At 42.3% G+C, this 18,522-nt stretch overlaps 1 protein-coding gene across 2 annotated transcripts; it reads right to left on the bottom strand.

The window, feature by feature from the left end:
* Window positions 1-3,952: 3,952 nt before the first annotated feature.
* On the bottom strand, window positions 3,953-13,729 carry LOC142584319 (uncharacterized). Of its 2 annotated transcripts, XM_075694472.1 has the most exons (3): window positions 13,677-13,729; window positions 7,901-9,722; window positions 3,953-4,290 (listed from the first exon to the last, which is right to left on the bottom strand). In XM_075694472.1, the coding sequence occupies exons 2-3, from the start codon at window positions 8,348-8,350 to the stop codon at window positions 4,015-4,017; spliced, it is 726 nt and encodes a 241-aa protein (XP_075550587.1). In that variant the 5' UTR covers window positions 8,351-9,722; window positions 13,677-13,729; the 3' UTR covers window positions 3,953-4,014. The 2 variants fall into 2 exon arrangements, with proteins under 2 accessions (XP_075550587.1, XP_075550594.1); XM_075694479.1 differs by lacking the exon at window positions 13,677-13,729 and having other exon boundaries at window positions 7,901-11,531.
* Between the last annotated feature and the right edge of the window lie 4,793 nt (window positions 13,730-18,522).

The following is an 18,522-nucleotide window of genomic DNA, read 5'->3' as shown; positions in this document are numbered from 1 at the left end:
ATGCTAACTGTATACTTAAACATTTATGGCGAAATTTGTCAAGGGCATCTTCGTCTTAAATTACCCCTTTCCAGAACCCTTGTTTGTTTGTAGTTGGAATGTACCTCTTTGGTGTGGCGCCGCAGTCATGATTTTCTCATTACCTCGATCTTGTAGCCTGTTGCCACAATTTCGCGACATACCCAGCCTGAGCTAAATAATCCAAACGTGATAGCATATATTGAAGTCCGACTGTTTTACAGACCACCATAATATGCGAGACCATTCACTTCAATTGCGCTTGAATTTTTTCAGTGCGACATGCGAGTATAAAATAACTGATTTGTGCTAGATACCCTTTTCACTTTTCTTGATAATCACTTCCATATATTTCTCTCTTTTGCTATAGCTGAAGAATACCTTGACTGCCTTTGCACTAAATTTATCGCTTCAAAAGTTAGTTAAAAAGAATGCCTACTTTCTGATCCAGTACACACATAATCTTGCCTACATAACCATGCACAAAGAACATATTTTCTTTGGTCACTCCAATTTGTTCTCAAATATTTTGTACCGGAAGCTAGCAGCAAATAGAACAGGCCTGCCCACCTCTGTCAACACATTCATGGACAACTAATCTTTTAATCAGGCGATATGTACACAGGGCCATTCTCTGTGATGCTGCTCACTTTCCGACCGTTGTCGACTTTGCATGCAATTTGCATGCAATTTGTAAGCGCTAATGAAGTTAATTCAACCCTGACACCCGTGAAATCTGGTGTTCCACAACAGTCTGTGCTTGAGCCGCTGTTGTTTTCAATCTGCGTTAACGATCTACCTGATAACATTTAGTCTAAAATTTGTCTTTTTGCAGGTGACTGCGTAATATATAGTAAAATTACTAATGACACTAATATTTCATCTCTTCAGGACAATCTAAACACACTGCATAACTGGACTATAATATGGCACATGCAGCCCAATGTCAAGAAATGTAAATCAATGCGAATATCCCGTACTAATGAAGCTTGTCCTGCCTATATAGTTGATAACATCCCTTTGGAGAGCGTAAGAAATTACAAATATTTGGACGTCCATATAACCTAGAACTTATCCTGGAAGGACCATATAGTCTTTATAACGAGCAAAGCTAATCGCACACATGGATATCTTCACAGAAACTTCTTGTTCGTACATTATCACTCAAGCATTTGTTACACACGACATATTTCCGTCCACAGTTGGTATATGCATCATCAGTGTGGGACCCACATCATGCCATCTCAATTACCTGCCTTGAATGTGTCCAGAATCGCTCCGCTCGGTTTATACTTGCTAATTACCATCGTACGGCAAGTGTAACACAAATGAAGACTACTCTGAACCTACCTTCGCTATTAACCTGTAGGCAACAATCACGCCTACGCTTATTCCATAAGATTTACTACTAGAATGTTGCGCTTTGGTCGGCATGGATTAATACAGCACCATTCATCTCCTCCCGTAGAGATCATACGCATAAGGTACATGTGCCTGACTCTAACACATTCGCAATCATTTTTACCCAAAACATGCAACGAATAGAACGGTCTGCCAGCATCTATGGTTTCTATAAGTAATCCTGTTCAATTTAGAAATGCTTTAGTTAACTACATGTAAATCATGAAACTTGCTTTCAATATATCATGTGGCTTGTAATTGTATAAGTACTATTTTTGCAAATTAACTATGTATTGACCTATCATTCCCACCTAGTATATTGAAGTGTATCATGAGATTTCTATGGTGAACTACCACTATTATTTGTTGTGTAAATTAGTGAGCTAGCATAATTTTTTATTGTTACACATACTGTGCCTTTTCTGTGTATCATTTTTTTACCTCCTTTATGTAGCCTCTCCCCTCTATAATTAATGTATACTCATTCTGAGGGTACTATAAATAAATAAATAAATAAATAAATAAACTTATAAGAATTAAAAATTTGATGTCTCTAATGTTCTTGCTCTTACAATGATATTTATGTACATCCGTCTGGTCCAGATGGTTCATGGTGAAAAGGTAGAGAAAGCCCGGGCCACTACGCCAACCAAAGTAAAGCTTGAAAGAAAAGAAGACGGTTTTGTCTGCCTCTTCACCATTTTGAACTTCTTCATGGCGGCGTATCTTTACGTCATTGACCCTGAAAGGGTTAAAGCAGTTTTCGCTTCAGTTGCTGCTTATTCATTCCTAATCACAGCTCTGTGTGCGTGTCTCCTCTGAAAGGTGATATTGTGGCCATTTATATTTGCATGATCGAGATGTTCTGCTATTTAAAGAGCTAATGAATAATATGGGCCCCGTGTGAGGATGCAGCCAATGGTTTGAAGAGCCTGCTTAGAATGGCAGAGCATCATCATCGATGCACGAGGAGGACCCTTGGAGAAAAATCTAAGTCCCTCCTGGATCCATTGATCAAATAAATTTGGTGAGGGCTCCAGATTGGTGATGCGTACTCAAGTTTGGGCTGAATTAGCGATTGGTAAGCCAAAAGTCTTACGTGGTAGGGTGAGTGACGCAGATGACGTTTTAGAAATCCTAATGATCGGTTAGCCGATGAAATGATATTCGTGACATGGGTGTGCCAAAAAAGATCAGGGGTTAGTGTTATACCAAGGTATGTATAGGATTCACTCGTTTCAACTGGTATGTTAGCAATTTCAAAAGTAAATCGAAGCGGGTTTTTGGGACGGTGGAAGGAAACTAATTTACATTTGTTAGGATTAAGCGTCATTAGCCAGCGGTTACACCATTCGAACACATTATTAAGATCATTCTGTAGGGCTATCTGGTGAGATGTGTTAGTTATTTTGCAGTCGTCAGTGAACATGCGGATCTTACATAATGAATTGTTAGGCAAGTCGTTGATATATATTAGAAATAAAAGCGGGCCGAGGACAGATCTCTGCAGCACACCGGACATTACAAGGAGTGAGTTAAGACTTGACATTGTTAAGGGAAACAAACAGAGTGGTTAGTCAGAAATTCGGCAATCTAGTTTAGAATGTTGGGTGGCAGGTTTAGTTGGGAGAGCTTCATTAGTAGACGCTTGTGTAGTATTTTGTCAAAAGCCTTGGCGAAGTCAAGAAAAATAGCATCTGTTTGTAGGTTAGTGTTGGGGTTAGCATGCAAGTCGTGAAGAAAAAGGGCTGGTTGGGATTCGCATGAGGCGCCTTCTCGAAATCCATGTTGAGAGGGATTAAAAAAGCTGTTAAGATCAAGGAACTGCATGATCTGAGAGTATATGATATGCATGATATGCTCCACGAGTTTGCAGCACACACTGGTTAGAGATACGGGGCGGTAGTTTAGCGGACAGTCTCTGTTGCCTGCTTTGTGAACTGGAATGACCTTCCCACACTTACAATCGTAAGTGAGAATTCCTGAGGAGAGTTACTGGGAAAACAGCAATAGTAAAAATTCGGCGGATATGTGCCTAGTGTTTTTTAAGAGCTTGGAATTTATTTTTTCCGTACCAGTAGAAGATGACAACTTCATTTTTTCAATTAAGGACAGGATACCTGAGAAACTAATGCTTAATTATAGGTGGCATTTCAACTAAACCAACAGAAAACTGCTGTTTCACTACGGTTAGGTTCATTCGTAAAGACAGACGAAACGGTTATATTAAATATGCCAGCCATACCTGGCATTTTCACCTTGGAATGTCTGGTCACATAGCTGCAGTAGGTTCTGTTTCCAGCTGGAAAATTATTTCCAGCCAGTTATGGGGAGCCCCAGTAGAGAAAGTGCTATTACCACCCAGAAACACAATTTGAAAATATTGTTTTGGGCAGGAGCAAAAGTCAATTTCCATCTGGAAAATTTGATTTCTAGCTGTCCATCGAAAGGTTCCGACTGAAATGCTATTTCCAGCTGAAAATCCCCTACCTCTATTCATGTAAGTTAGTTCATTAATTGATTTGTACAAGTTTTTTACGCATTTTTGACATGTATTTATATATCGAATTCTGCCTATAATAAACTATTTCGCGATCATCCAGCTGTTTCATGTATCGAGCTTCGACTGTAGTCGATGTTGACGATGTCCTTCTTCTGGAGAACTTGGCTGAGTTTGCTCAGGACCGTCCTGCCGTCCCTGTAGAAGCAGTCCACAGTGACCGTCACTTCCCGGATAGTCTGCCCCTCTCTGGCTTCCACCATGGCGGAAGAGACAAAGACTTGCGTCACTGTGCCCTTCCTGCCCGAGAAGAGATAGACTGTAGGCTCCAGGGTGGGCCCATCAGCAGTGGATTTCCCGCTCATGGTAGCCTGCAAAACATGTGTTTGGATTTTGGTGTACATGGAGCAGGAACTGTAAAACGATATTAACCATTAAGAAAAACAATCAGTTTTAAATGACAGCTTTCTTTGCCGCTTTCTTCCTTGCTGCAGATGCTTTCTTTGCCAGGTAGACAACTTGGGTCACTAAATATATGCCATGGGGTATGTTGCCCATTCTTTGCCAATCCCCCAGAATGGACATGCGCCACTGAGACGCATGGGGCACAGAAGCCTTAATCTATTTACATAGCTATCATATTCCTCCGTGCATAAAATCCTCACCAACACACACTGACATAAAGAGGCATTTGACAGGCATTGAGGCTGTGTGCGTGTCCTTCACTACAGCTACTTCGCCAACTCAAACAAGCTTTGTGACATTTAGGTTCAAACATTGGATTGGATCGGAAAATATTCTTTCAAGCCGAACATGTATGTTCACCTTTCCTCTGTAACGCTCCTTTATGCGGTCCCACCAGTCCGCCTTGCCTCTGCTATGCTGGCATGCTGTGCTACCGAGGTTCACTGTTCTGCCGATCCATTGGCACAGCAGGATGTGACGCGGCGCCACTAACATTCCTATATTTCAGTTAGCGTTTGGGAGCGGTTGGGAGGAAACTAGATAAGCTTAAGTTCTAGGTACGGTGACATGACAAACCCCTCCAGACCGCCACTAGCCCCTCCTCTGGCTTTCACATTCAAGCTTTCCCTTTCATCCATGTCCTTCTTTTGGAGCCCACCTCCTGAATCTTTCTGTTCCGTGGGAAAGCTGAGGGGTTCGTCAGAAATATTCGGAGGAGGGGGGTTGACTCCCTAAACTGTTTCTTGCCCACGCCCAGGTTACGCCAATTACCTGTCCTATATCACTTACATTGCAGGTGGCAGGACCCGTGGGTAATGATGAGCCAGTTACTGAAATACAACATAAAAAAATATTAGCAACTGCATGAGTACAGGCAAAGAGGTACGCTTCTTTGCGTGGACACCATATCCTCCTCAGACCAAAAGGCAACTGAGCTGTTTAACTGCTTTACAAGTTCAGTTCTTATTACCGACTGCTATGTTACCAATGTGAAAAACCCATACTCCAGTTACGACGCTGATGGCAGAATCTCCATGAAGACGGAGAAAGTAACTGTCAATTCATGTTCTTGTCGCATAAAGCAGCTTTGCTCTCTTAAGGAATGATGGCTTCTTCTCTTGTCAACTCGAGGTATTCAAAACATTCTGCAAGGCTGCTTTTTGTCATCTGTGCCTACGCAATGGTCTAGATCAAGTTAGTGCCAATCTTTACGAAAGCGGGCAGCAGAAATGAGCTTAAACCACTTCCACATAGTTCCACAAGCACCAGACATTATATCCTGGAAGAATATTCTACATAATCTCTTACAAGAATTTTGAGGAGTATAAGAGACAATGTGCATTTCAAACTACAAGGGATCTCACGAGGATATCCAAAATCGCGTCATTCGTATTATTCACAATCAATCCTACACTGTCTGTATGTCACTATACTATATAGAACCTTGTATCTTCATAACGAATTTACCAAGGATTCTGATTATGAAAAGAATGTGGACCAGTCACTCAACACTGGAGGTTAGCACTCCTTGGGGCTTGTCTTGTCCGAAACAAATAAACGCAATCTACCTTGCATGGCTTTGTTTTTTTTAATGTTGTGTGCCTTCTACTTTCAGGTCACGAATGTCAATGCCTACTAACAAGTGATAGTATGCTTGAAAGGATAGTGAGCACAGTGTTTGACAAGAGGAAATGCATGTAAGATGGATGAGGATTATTGCTTGCAGACAAGATAAGTACCAGAGGATAGTGAATGGAATGATTTGTATTGATTCACAGTTATTAAAGTGTAATATACGAAGATGAAGGGGAGACACGAAGTAACAGGACTGAATACTGAATATCAAGGGACATTTCTTCATTGGAACAAGCATTTTATATTGATGCAGGTGTGTTTTGTTAGATGGTGGCATGATGGCGTGTCATTATGGTGAGCATGTGCGAGAAGAAGCTTGGTACCTCAATAAAACGCTTATAATAAGCTCTCAATAAAAGCTCTCAATAACGCTCTCAATAAAAGCCCCAGAGAGCATACATTCTTTTTATGCACTGCTACAATATGCCACATGTGAAAATTTACGCCATGTTCACCATCTTCCTTGTCAGCCTGTCCCTTTCCAAGCGAATTTGCCAATGGCCATTTGGAGCAACTGGGTCCTGGAGGCAGACTGCTACTTCCCTATTTCTGGACGTCGTCAAGTTTGCAGTTTGGAATACTGCTTCGCCCTTCTTGTCCATTGCCGCGAGACTGTGGTTCACCGTGCACAGCCATGCCCCGAATAAAAAAAATATGCGTTGCAGCTAGCTGTTTTTGGTTGTGTGCAGTCAGTTATATGTAAAGATGCAACTTTATTCATTCCATTTAATTCATTCTATGCCTGTGGGCATGCTGTGCTGATCAATTGGACACTTTAATATAAGAAAGGGAAAGGGGCTCTGCCAAAAAGTAATACCACACAAGAAAAGCCTCTATCCATGTTTCAAAAATCTGAGTCATGATATCTCGAGGTCGATTTGGCTTCCGAGAAAGAAGCTGAATTGTCATCGCAACATAAGGACTCTCATTTTCAAACTGGTATGGAGATATTTCTCTCTTCCCAATTGTTTCACTCAAATAAATTCTGTCTCTCAGATTCACAGCTGACCTCCAGATTAACCACACAGATTTCGGTGAAAGATGTTTAAATACAGGAGAAAAAGACAACAAAACGTTAGGGTTGTATTACAGCACCCACCACCAGAGGAGCTACCCCACAGGCTTCATACAACACAGCTAAAGATGTCTGATGACTAGAGTTCATCCAGACACGTCACCTGTATACACATGGTGTGAAGGACAAAGGTACAACCTGTGGAGGCAAGTCTAGGCATTTTCATGTCAGATGCTAATGACAGAAACGAAATGTGTTTGTTCGCTATGCTGCATTCACACTTAGCAGGCAACACTGTGGCTGCCATGCAAGTAGTGCAGCTATAAGAATTTCACTCAGTGTTTTTTTCGAGTAACATATTCATTTGTGATACTTTCTATGGAATAACCTACTTCACATCACAACTGCAAGATGTGGCCATAAGGTTATCAGTGCACCCTTGTGCTTCTAACATGTCTCATACTAGGTTTGGTTGCAAGCGTAAGCACAAACTGTGGGCTGTGGCCACTGGTCGCAGAAACGTGCCACTTCGTATGTCCGGTGCTAAAGAGGTTCCGGTTTTTGATGCCTCCCATGTCACATAGTGACATCATATATTGCAACATAAAAGTATGAGGCCTGATGTTACATTGAATTAAGAGATACTGTACATTCTCTTTCGTATGTTAGGAACTATTTCTTACTCCCAATTAGAGCAGTAAAGTCACTGCAGCCTTCATAGTGTTCGCCTGCTATGTGTGACATATGCTCTGTTGCGCTTGGCATTCAGTCGTGGTTTGTGCAACTTGACTAGATTCACTTTGGATTACTCAAAATGGAGACAGAAAGACAGTTTGAATAAACCATTAAACCGTTCCACAACTTACGCTAGTTCGCCAAGTTTGCTCGGCGCTGCAGGGATGTCTTGCTGTGCCGTACTGGCCTTCAGCAGCAGGCCAAACTCTGCGAGACTTGTTTGGTGCACGTTTGAAGCCCTTCCTGCCACACGAGGCGGTAGCACACCTCCTCCCGCCGCCAACCGTACCGACCATGTAGTCAATACGAATGATGTAGTTTTCTCGGAGGATATTCTTTAAATGACCTATGTGGGGCACATGGTTTCTGCAGAATATGAACTGCACGTTCCTGCATCCCTCCGGCTCCTGCATTTCGCACAGTGTGCTGCTGTCGTTCACGGCCTTGAGTATTCTCTTGCTCTGCAGGTAAACCATGACCGAATGGTCAATGTCAGCTGCGGAGCAGAACATGGTAGGCATGTTGAGGATGTCGAGGTCTCCCGCTTCTAGGTCATGAGTGCCAGTTATCATTTCGCTCATGGGGAGAGCGAGGGCATTGTGAAACGCGCTTTCGCTCTGCTCGACTGGTGGGTGCTCGGGTCGTTCAGCAGTCTACATTAGTGTCGCTACCCACATGTCGTGTTCCACTTCGACGTCGTCTACAACCTAATCTAAATCTTCTAGTACAGCACTGTCCTTCAACAACTCACTGAATGACCTGATCTTCCTTCCGTTGCAATATGCCACTGTGTCTGGCACAAGGACCATGACGTTGGGTTCAACAGCGGATACCAGACCCAGACCTTTGGGTCAAGCAGAAGCTTGGCGATGTTGTTGAATACAAAAGCCTTGTCTCTGCTGTCGTTGGCATGGGAAAGTTCGACACTTTGCAATTTGTTGACGGTGGCCCACCACTTGGCGTAGCTGGTCGGCTTTGGATTTCGCTGGGAATCAAAGTGAACCTTGTCCCCAACGCTAAACAGGTCATTCAGGCTCTTTTTCGGCTGAAGCAGGGAGATGTCAACGTTATCAATAGACAAGTAGGCACATTCTTTAATGTCTTCACCAAATAATAGATATGTGTGGCTTGGATTGTATCTAGGAAGTCAATTTTCGATGCCGTCGCTACCTTGTTGGTACGCTGCCTGCTTCGGTGCGGGGTTGCTCGTATGAGCCATTTTTCTTACCAGTTCCATATGAGTGGCCTGATACTTGGCACTGTGGCCTAGCTGACTTTTTACAGAATCTAATATGACTGCATCGCCTAGCTTGAGGCCCCATTTTGATAGGTCATGGTGCCAATGTTTTCGAAGAACCTCTCGTCAACCAAAAAAAAAAGAAAAGAAAAAAAAAAGACAATAGCTCAAAGTGGGTGTACCGAATCAACAAATCCATAAAGCATTAACAATTTCGAGACGGTGCTCGTAACATCGCAGAGCTCAATGGGTGCATCAGTCGTCTTGAGGTGTTTCTTGTCAGCCGGATTGTGGCTCTTTGCTGCACTGTTCTTGGTAGATACCCGAGGTTGTGTGGACATGTAAACTCAGTTGTCCGAGCCTACAACTATCGTGCAGCAAAAAGTCTTGCGACCAACCGTATGGTTTCAGTTATTGCACCGAACAGGCTTCGGACTGATGCAGGAAGTTTTGAAAGGATGCCTTGGAGCCATGGGAGAGGCACACCTTTGTCCACTCGCACGACTTTGCGGTGCTCCAAGATGCGAGGACATAGCAGCTGGCAGAAGCAAAACGAGAACAATGTAAAAGCGGGAGCCAACGTTTCGACAAGTGGACTTGTCCACTTGTCTCGCTGAAAATTTGGCTCCCGCTTTTACCTTGTTCTCGTCGCCTTGCTCTTCCATCTCTTGCCTTCTCCGTTTCTTCCTCAGCTGGCAGGAGCTTTCAGGTGTGCACTGCAGCAGGAAGAATTTTTTACAATCATGCAACCAATGCCAATAATAAAGGTTATGCATCCAGATTATCCAATAGGTAGTACATTTTTTAAAAGTTTCATATCCTGCAGCTATAGTTATCACAGTCAGAAGAATTTATTGAGTGGTTGGTGAGCCTTAAAGGGGCACTGCAAGATCTTGTCTCACATTTGTTTAGACTTACTTATTTATTTATTATTTGCTTTATTAGTAGTTGGTGTTCACAATCGCAGTATATGAGGCCCAAATTTCTCGGATTCACAAGGAATCATAATGTATACAAAGTTTTAATGCGATTAATCTAAAGTGCAAGCCAAACGAAACACTGCTTCTCGGCGTAGAGTGTGGTTACAAGGGTTCCTTCCCATACGAAATTGAGGAGGTATGGTCAGGTGATCTCACTTGTTCACAGGTGGGTGTGGAGATCAAAGCAGCAATTGATAATCTCATCAAAAGCTTCATATGATAACAGGGGGGCTAAAAGAGGAGCTAATAGAGGAGTTAAGGTCGCAGTATGTTTTGAGACGAGCAACAGCAGAAGCCGGACCTAGCTCCCAGTGTCAAATGTGGAGAAGTGCAGAGTAAAGCAGAAAGAATGACACATGTGCTGCTCATCCAGCTTTAGGGAACACGGTCACTGTGTGACTCGCAACAATTGTACATACGAGGCTAACTGAAAAATGGGTCAGCAGTTTGTGACCCCCTTCCTCCCTTATTTTCGTGACCATGTAAAGGAACCTACGTATGCCAGGAAGTCAAGCTACATTTCGTGACAGCTAGGATGGATAGTTAGACAGGATGGATGATGGCAATCTCGTGTCAAATAAACTTGATGGACTGACTGATTGATCTTCTTGATGTCTCATTGTTCCTACACTCAAGTTTTTTTTTCTGCTGCATTTGGCGCATGTTTTCATTTCATTTCGTTTGTTTTCATGTTAAAGGCCTGGACGCATTACATAAGGGAGGGCTTTAATCCTTGCGGCTATGTATGAACTGGTTGCATCAAAAAAGTACATGGTAAATAATGATTTGTAGCATGTTGAAGGAAATCTAGCACCATACAGTTGCCACGTGGCCAGCAATTATCGAATAAAGCAATAAAATAGCATCGCTATAAAATTTAGACAGGGAAATTATAGTGCTTCAAACAGCTTTTTCATTCATTTCTTTTTGTCATTGAAAGTTTAAAAACAATTGAAAGCAAAATGCAGACCGTAGTAGTCTCGATTTATTGTATTGACAGAGGAGGACCAAAGGGGAAATAAAAATGCCGCAGACATTCCAACTTCTTCACTTTTCTATGGACAACTCAAGTGTCTCGTGACCGAAATAAAAAAAAAAAAACCTGCAGCGCTAAGAAATAGAGAGAAAGGCAAGTTAAGATAGGTGGAATATTGTAAAAAAAGGCGGGAAATCACTACTGAGACGGTACAAAAACTAATAAAGTAATAAGAAATGAAAATGCCAGAAAAGTATGACTTGTTGCCTGCTTGAAATGAAGAAGGCAGAAAAAAGTTATGCATATGGTACTTTTCGCTGTGGCAACGACACCTGTGGCAATTGCATAATTCCAGTTCGATTACTCAAGCTGAGCTGGATTACTCGAGGTGTACATTACTTGCACGAAACGTTGATATGCATAAGTGATCAATTAAACACCATCCTTAATTTAAGCTTTCAACTAATATTACATTACAGTTTATTGCAATTGCCGAATCGTAGCCAGCTTGCAAGGCATATCCGCTAGATCATAATTCCGAGGATGGCACTGGTTTATGTGCCATCACACTTGCAGTAAAATATGCACTGTTGTATAACCTTTCAAAGAAAATGCCATTCATGCACTGAAGCACAAAAATAAATGGGACGCCCATATGTTTCATTTCAGGTGGATACGCTTTTCAAGCTCTCTAGCTACAATTCGTAAATTGAAATACGGGTGTCTTGAAGTAATGAGATAAAAACCTAATTAGTGAACTTTTCTTCACTGATTATACATTTTGAGTACTCATGCAAGTAATTTCTCTGAGCAGTCCAGCTCAAGGACTAGAAATTATGTTATCCACTTAGTAAAGCAATGAAGGGGGCTAGTTGGTGAACGTTCATGGTTATATTGCGCTCAGTTTTACACAGACGATATTAAGTGAAGGACGGAACATGGACGGACGTAGCGCAACTTGCGCTACGTCTGTCCACGTCCTGTCCTTCACTTAATATTGTCTGTGTAAAACTGAGCGCAATGTAACCATGTATGTTATCTACCACAGTTGATTAGTAAAAATTCTCTAGAACATAAAAAAAGCTTGTACCCGGTAGTCTGTACCGGGAAGTCAATGTACAGCATAAAACAATTACAAGAATTCTATCTGCATAATGTACCCTATTTGCTCCATTCTAAAGCACACTTTACTCAGAAAAATACATCCATTTAACACACAGCCACATTACACACATAGGGGAGTCGCGGAGAGGAGACATGAAATGATCATGCAGGGAAGAACCCGATGGGATATTAGACGAGATGACGCTCGTAACCTTCTGCTATAAATTGGGGTACGTCTCAAGAAAGAGTACCAAAGGCCGAATGCAGGGAGTTGGAAGCTTTCACACGGGGAAACTATATCTACATAACTTCACAAACAAATACATTTGAACCAGGCACTTGCTATGATCCTAAAAGAATCCAATGGGGATTAGGTAAGATAATTTCATAGAAGCAATTCAAGTTCCAATTAGGGTTGCCCTACGATATAACGCATGCATACATGCGGTTTTTTTTTTCTTTTCTTTTTCTTTCCGATTCGAAAGCAGCAAATGACCTACATACTGAAAAACCCCTTCGTCTGTCATGTGGGCAAGCAGAGGGCACTTAAGCTTCGCCTTTAAGGGTGGAATGCGATAGCATTCAAAGATTCTTAACTGCTTGTCACACCTCTCGGCAACCACAGCTTTCTTGTGGGTGCATCGAGGTGAGTGCCATCTGGATGTTGTTGCAAGGAACCAAGCGGGCCACACCACGCTATATGAATGGTAGAAACGCTGGAATAGGGGTTTGTGGTTGAGTTACCATGCAACATAAATATATTTTCTGGCATATTCAAATTACAATCCAATGCTATCATATCTGTAGTTGTGGTTCGGTCGTACTTTACGATTTTCCTGACGCATCTTACTTTGAGGAATTCACTCAGTTCAGTAACAGTCCTCTGTGCCACGTGGAAGGCCCGCGTGGTTGTGCTTCGGAATGATTTTTTTGCGAAACAATATGCGATGCCGACCCCGGAATTTTTGCAATAAGGGGCCTTTAACGCGACATTGTGTTCAAACAGTACCTAAATTTCCATTGGCCAAGACACCACATCACGAGTGCGCCTCGGCAGAGCAGAACGGGCAGGGGACATCTGCTGCTGCATCAGCGCACCAGGTGTTGCGTGAGAGAAGACATTGCCGCGACGCCACGTCACCCTCGCTTTCGGAAGCATTTGTTATCGCGCAGGCCCCAACGCGGTGACGATTTAGCGCCAGTAGCTAGGCGTCTTGGAATGCCTTCCAAAACCCTTCGGAGCATTCATGCCACGTCCAAGAGCGAGTAAAACGTTTCGCCGACATTTTACGCCTTGACACCACTGTTACCACTGTGCGACCAACCGGTTTGTCGAAGCCGAAAATTGGAGGGTCGGCGCTGCGATTGCGATTTTCGTCGCAAACGACGGAAATCGCACTTCCGGTGCGACGAAAATCCCATCCAACGGCGATCACCTACAGCCTACTTCAGCGTGGCAACGGCGATCGATCACGGAAGGAACACAATCAAAACTGTCACTGCTTCTAGTTTTGCGGTAATAGCAGCTAGAACTTACTAGATGATTTTTTAACGCTGAGAGCTGCACCACTCTAAGTACAAGAGTCGAGTGAAATAAAAGATCAGCTTACCAAGAAATGACAGCTCATCGGCGGCGCACACAGCCCTGAAACACTGTTCGAACACAACGCCGACTACAGCAAGGAATGCGTGAGCCCTGGCTCTGACCGTAGCGCGTGCGTCCGTGCGCGTGCGTCCGTGCGCGTGCATGAGGCATTGATATGGCAAAGCGACGATGCTGATTGGTTCTTTGCTGCGCGTACAGGTTCGGTTTCAAAGCCTAAGCCTTTTCGTTTTACCAAGAGGCGTCGGTTTTCCAATAGGAGGCGATGTCCTCCGGCGGAAACTACAGACACATACGTAGACACTTACACGTGCCTACACTTTTAAAGAAAGTCTGTCCCACAGCGATAATTCTCATCTGTGTTGCTTGCGTTTTCTTTCGTGAAAATACTGCGCTCGCTACTATTCTGTCGAGGAGAGCCATGTATCTGGAATGAGCTTCAATTTGGATTCTCTCTGGCCATGGGATTCTAGGACCATGGGAGCTCTGGCTGCTTCCATGGCCCGCTGGACGGCCCAGGGTTGGTCTTTGAGGGCAGTACTGAGCAACGTAGCCTTGCTTCCAGCGCGTTCGGTCCGAGGCTGCATCCCCGTCTGGAACTTAATTGTTTGCACTTGCATAACGTGCTTCAGGGTTGCTTCACAAAACGTTCATTGGTTTGACGAATAAATTAACCTCTGGGTAATGATCTTGAATCTGCTTTGCAACAAGCCCAAAATTTTATGTATTTGCAGCTCTAATCCTCTTGAACCTGTTCAGCAGTCACCAGCTCCTTTGAGCTGCTGTGGAATGCCTTACACTCCGTCCCCTTCAGCTCAAATCAGTCGTGCTTAACTTGGTTGTCCTTTCTCCATTGGTAATCAATCTGTTATTCTAGCAGACCGTCAGTTATCTGCTTTTCGTATTATTCGACCTGTCATACACGACTTCATCCTTTTGAACGTTTCACCCCGATAAGCTATAGCATTCGCACGACACAGCGGTTACCCATTTTTGAAAGGTAAAAGTAGAGGCTGGTGTTCATCATGACTTGACGGTGTCTGTCATGGGGAGCAAGTGAGAAGTGGCTACTCTAGATGCTATGGCTGTTTCAGCGCATCACTAAAATATGCTGCTGCCATCTGTTCAAGGGATTCCAAGGAATTTAAACATTTAAATGACCATTAACACAAATTTAATGCTATAACAATGCTTCTTCTCACCCAGTCTATATGTGGCTACACTGGAGTAAAAGGTGCATGCACTCCCATATTAAAGCGCCCCAATGCACAGTCATGTCAGACACAATTAGGCTTCAGTCCTTTGGCAAAAGCTGCACACTTGAGCCTTGAGATAAGTGTTAAATATTACCCTGCCACGAAACCATACCACGAGAACCGTATTCCTATGCATTATTGTGCTCAGTGTATTTTCAGCTCCATATGTACCACCTTAGTAAATGATAATTAAACATACTTCTGATATAGATATTACTGTTAAGTACAGAAAGCTTTATCAATAATTCTGTATATGCAGTCCACCCATTTTTTTTCCATCTGAATTTCATGGTCCCCTGTAACCATTCGGCCAAGAGATATAAACATACTCATGCACAGTGTCACAAAGATGATTGCTAATGACAATTAAACTTGTTTTTCCTTGCCAGGCTAGTGAACAGTATTTCAGCCTGGCGACTATAGATTTTAAAGCCTGCCCTTAGACTTTCCTGGTTGAAGTTTCAATAATTTGTTGTAGATTATCTCCAGTGTTAGTGAACAAGACATCATTTGAAAGCTGCAGGTTTAAAATTATAGGGCTGATTGCTCCTTACACCTATTCCTCCAAACCTAAGCATTATGAATACTCCTGCAAGCATGCAGTGAGAGTAACAAATAAGAGAGGGATTCCCTTACACCCTTATTAAATCCATCTTTTCTGTATTTCTTGGGAAGACTTCTGGTGGCTGTGGAATGTGCAGATATTACTTTATATGCTGAATGGTCATAGGCATGCTGGCGTAAACCTCTGCCTTCCAACAAAGAGGTTCTCTCTCACCTAATTTACTCAAGTATGCTTCTACTTCTTGACCCACTGCCTTGATGGCTGCAGTTTTCTCTAGCGAACCAAATGCTTTTTCACTATCTCACTATATTTTTCACTATATTCTTCTGAGTCCTGAAACGCCTTATTTTTTCACGTTTAACCTTAAACATCTAGATCCATTCCTTCCTTTACTAGATGTGGGTGCCGCGCGAGCAGAAAACCAGCTGCTAAACCCTTTCCCTTTTCTCCTCTTCAGTAGTGTTGCTCGTGAGTGCCACATGCGGCTGGCAAAACCACTGGGCATTACCTCGCGTGGCTTCGGAGGTCTACATCAGGCATGTGCACCAATCTTGAAGGCCACTAACCTTAATCATGGCTCAACATACGTTAGTAGGCATTAGAAGAGACAGCTATTCTAGAGCCAGACAACCAGCCTTTGAAAAGCGCACCCAAAGGATTGTGCCGACTGTGGTTTTGAGAATTAAGCAATATAAAGGTTTCCAGAAAGCACAAAAAAAAAAAAACATTAGCCATGCTTCTGATTTTCTTTTAGTGCTTTCTCAATTTGTAAAATATTATAAACTTAATTGTATGTAACTAATTCTTTTCCATTTTACTAGTTTTGATAGTACTTCAGTCAGCTTAGTGTGATTACTGGTGTCTGAGATTCGTACTGTCATTTCTGAGCTCCTGTTGCTTGGGAGAACTTGCCCGTTCCTTGACTCGGTGGCTTACCCCCAACTTCAACAGCAGCCTCTGAAATTATTTTCGTTAAGCCTCATATCTGTTTCACGGGCACTGGACAGAATTTTCTTGTTTTCTTAGCTCCTACCACGTTGGCCTGTTTTCAAATTTTTCCCTTCTTTCTACAAATCGGGGACAACCGTATACCTACTTACGATCACAGCCCTTTACACAATTCTACACCTCTGCATCCTGCGCAATGTTGGGTTTAGTAATAAAGATGCAGTATATTCCAGGTTTTCTCATTGAAGCCTTTTCTTCATGTGAATGCACTTCCTTCTTGTATGCATGTTCTGGCTTCAATCTAGTGCAAATCAATACACAGCCACACTGATGCACTCTGTCAAAATCCACCGTGCTTGACCTTGTTTTGACCCCCTGCTCTGGATCTAGTTATACTGCTAAGCTTGCTTCCACGTCTAAAAATGAGCTACCATCATAAATTTTACTCTTACAGGAAGCACTTCTCGCTGAACCCTTCACCAGAAATTAATCATTAGGGACTACAGAAAGGCACAATTTGCCTCCATCGATTGCAAACTCAAGTTGCTTCTGTGAAAACCACATGCCAACTTTTTTCTCACGCTCTATGTAGGCTAGTTGGGCTCTTTTCAAAGACGAAGTGACTAATCTCATTAACAAATAGTACATCCCAATTTGTTGCCCACACTGATTAACTTGCTTTAAAACAATGTTAAACCAACTTTTTAGTAAATAGAAGCATTTGTTCTCTAGATGTCAAGGCTGGCAACAACTTGAATGTTGGGTCAGCCTAGTGGCATGCTGCCTTTCTGTTTGGAAGTGCAACAAAGAAAGCAAAGCATGTCTTTCTTGACATATATAGCAAACAATCCTCCTAGTGGTAACTGACCATAAAATACTTTGTAGTGTCCTTGGCGCTGACAAAGCAATGTCCATATCATGTACTGAACTATGACAACAAGAACACCTTTCCCAGCTAATAATGTTGTATGCATTTAATGATGTATTTTCCAAGTCCATTGTGCAGACTGCTTCTACATCAATATCCCATGAATCTCTATGGATCCTGTATTAATTGATCCCCTTGGCATGATGAATCTTAGTGGGTACGTGAAGGTAACCTTCATCGTGAAGCACTTAATTATGGTAAAATTGGAAATGTATTCAGCGCTTTCCCAACTGAACTTCTTTCTCAATCATCTGCTTCTGGCTGCATACCAGCAGATTGGAAGCTGGGCAAGGTGGTATGTGCCATTGTTTAAAACCAAAATCCACAGTCCCACACAATTACACGCACATATCTCTGACAAATTTATCCCTTGAAAGCAGTTTGAATATGTTTAATATCTACTCACAATTGGCAAAATTTTTGGAAAGCAATCTTTTTTTCAGGCTTCATGAACATGGTTACTGCAACACATTCTCATCTGACGCACAACCTAAGTAACTACTTCTTTACCTCGCAATCTCTTTTCTCTTGTTAACAATGGACTTTACACCGATTCCACATTTCTAGAACTCCATAAAGCATTTTATTTCATTGTGCAACCACATCTTTGCTTGGAATTACAAATTTATACATAAACACTAACATATTACTGCCTCGACAGAAAACATTTTGTCTAACACAAGACGCTATGCATCAACCAATAACTGTCATTCTTTGTTCATTACATTTGTTTTTGGTGTCCCGCAATGGCCTGTAGTCGGTCCTCGACTATTTCATATCTATATACAAATTACTTGCCTCACGTCATCCCATCATCTATTAGACTGTTTGCTGATGACTGTGTAACTTGCAGTACGGTTTCTTCTAGTGCTGAAAAAAGCAGCTTCTAAATGAACTTGCTACAGAAATAAGCCGGTACAACATACAGCAAATGAAACTGTGCACTAAAGAATGTAAATTAACAAATGTGGATATCGAGAAATGCTAGGCAAACTAATGATTGTCACTAGTGTAATGAAAGCAGTATTCTGTAACAAGTTGAACCATATAAATGTTTTTCAGTCCACATAACTAATAACCTCTCCTGTGAGATGCATGTTGATAACATTGTCACTAATGCTAACTGTATACTTAAACATTTATGGCGAAATTTGTC

This window comes from Dermacentor variabilis, chromosome 1, assembly GCF_050947875.1.
Source record: "Dermacentor variabilis isolate Ectoservices chromosome 1, ASM5094787v1, whole genome shotgun sequence".
In the NCBI taxonomy this organism is placed as follows: Eukaryota; Metazoa; Arthropoda; class Arachnida; order Ixodida; family Ixodidae; genus Dermacentor; species Dermacentor variabilis.
Note: the sequence above shows the minus strand (reverse complement) of the source record. Positions and strands in the feature narration are given on the sequence as shown.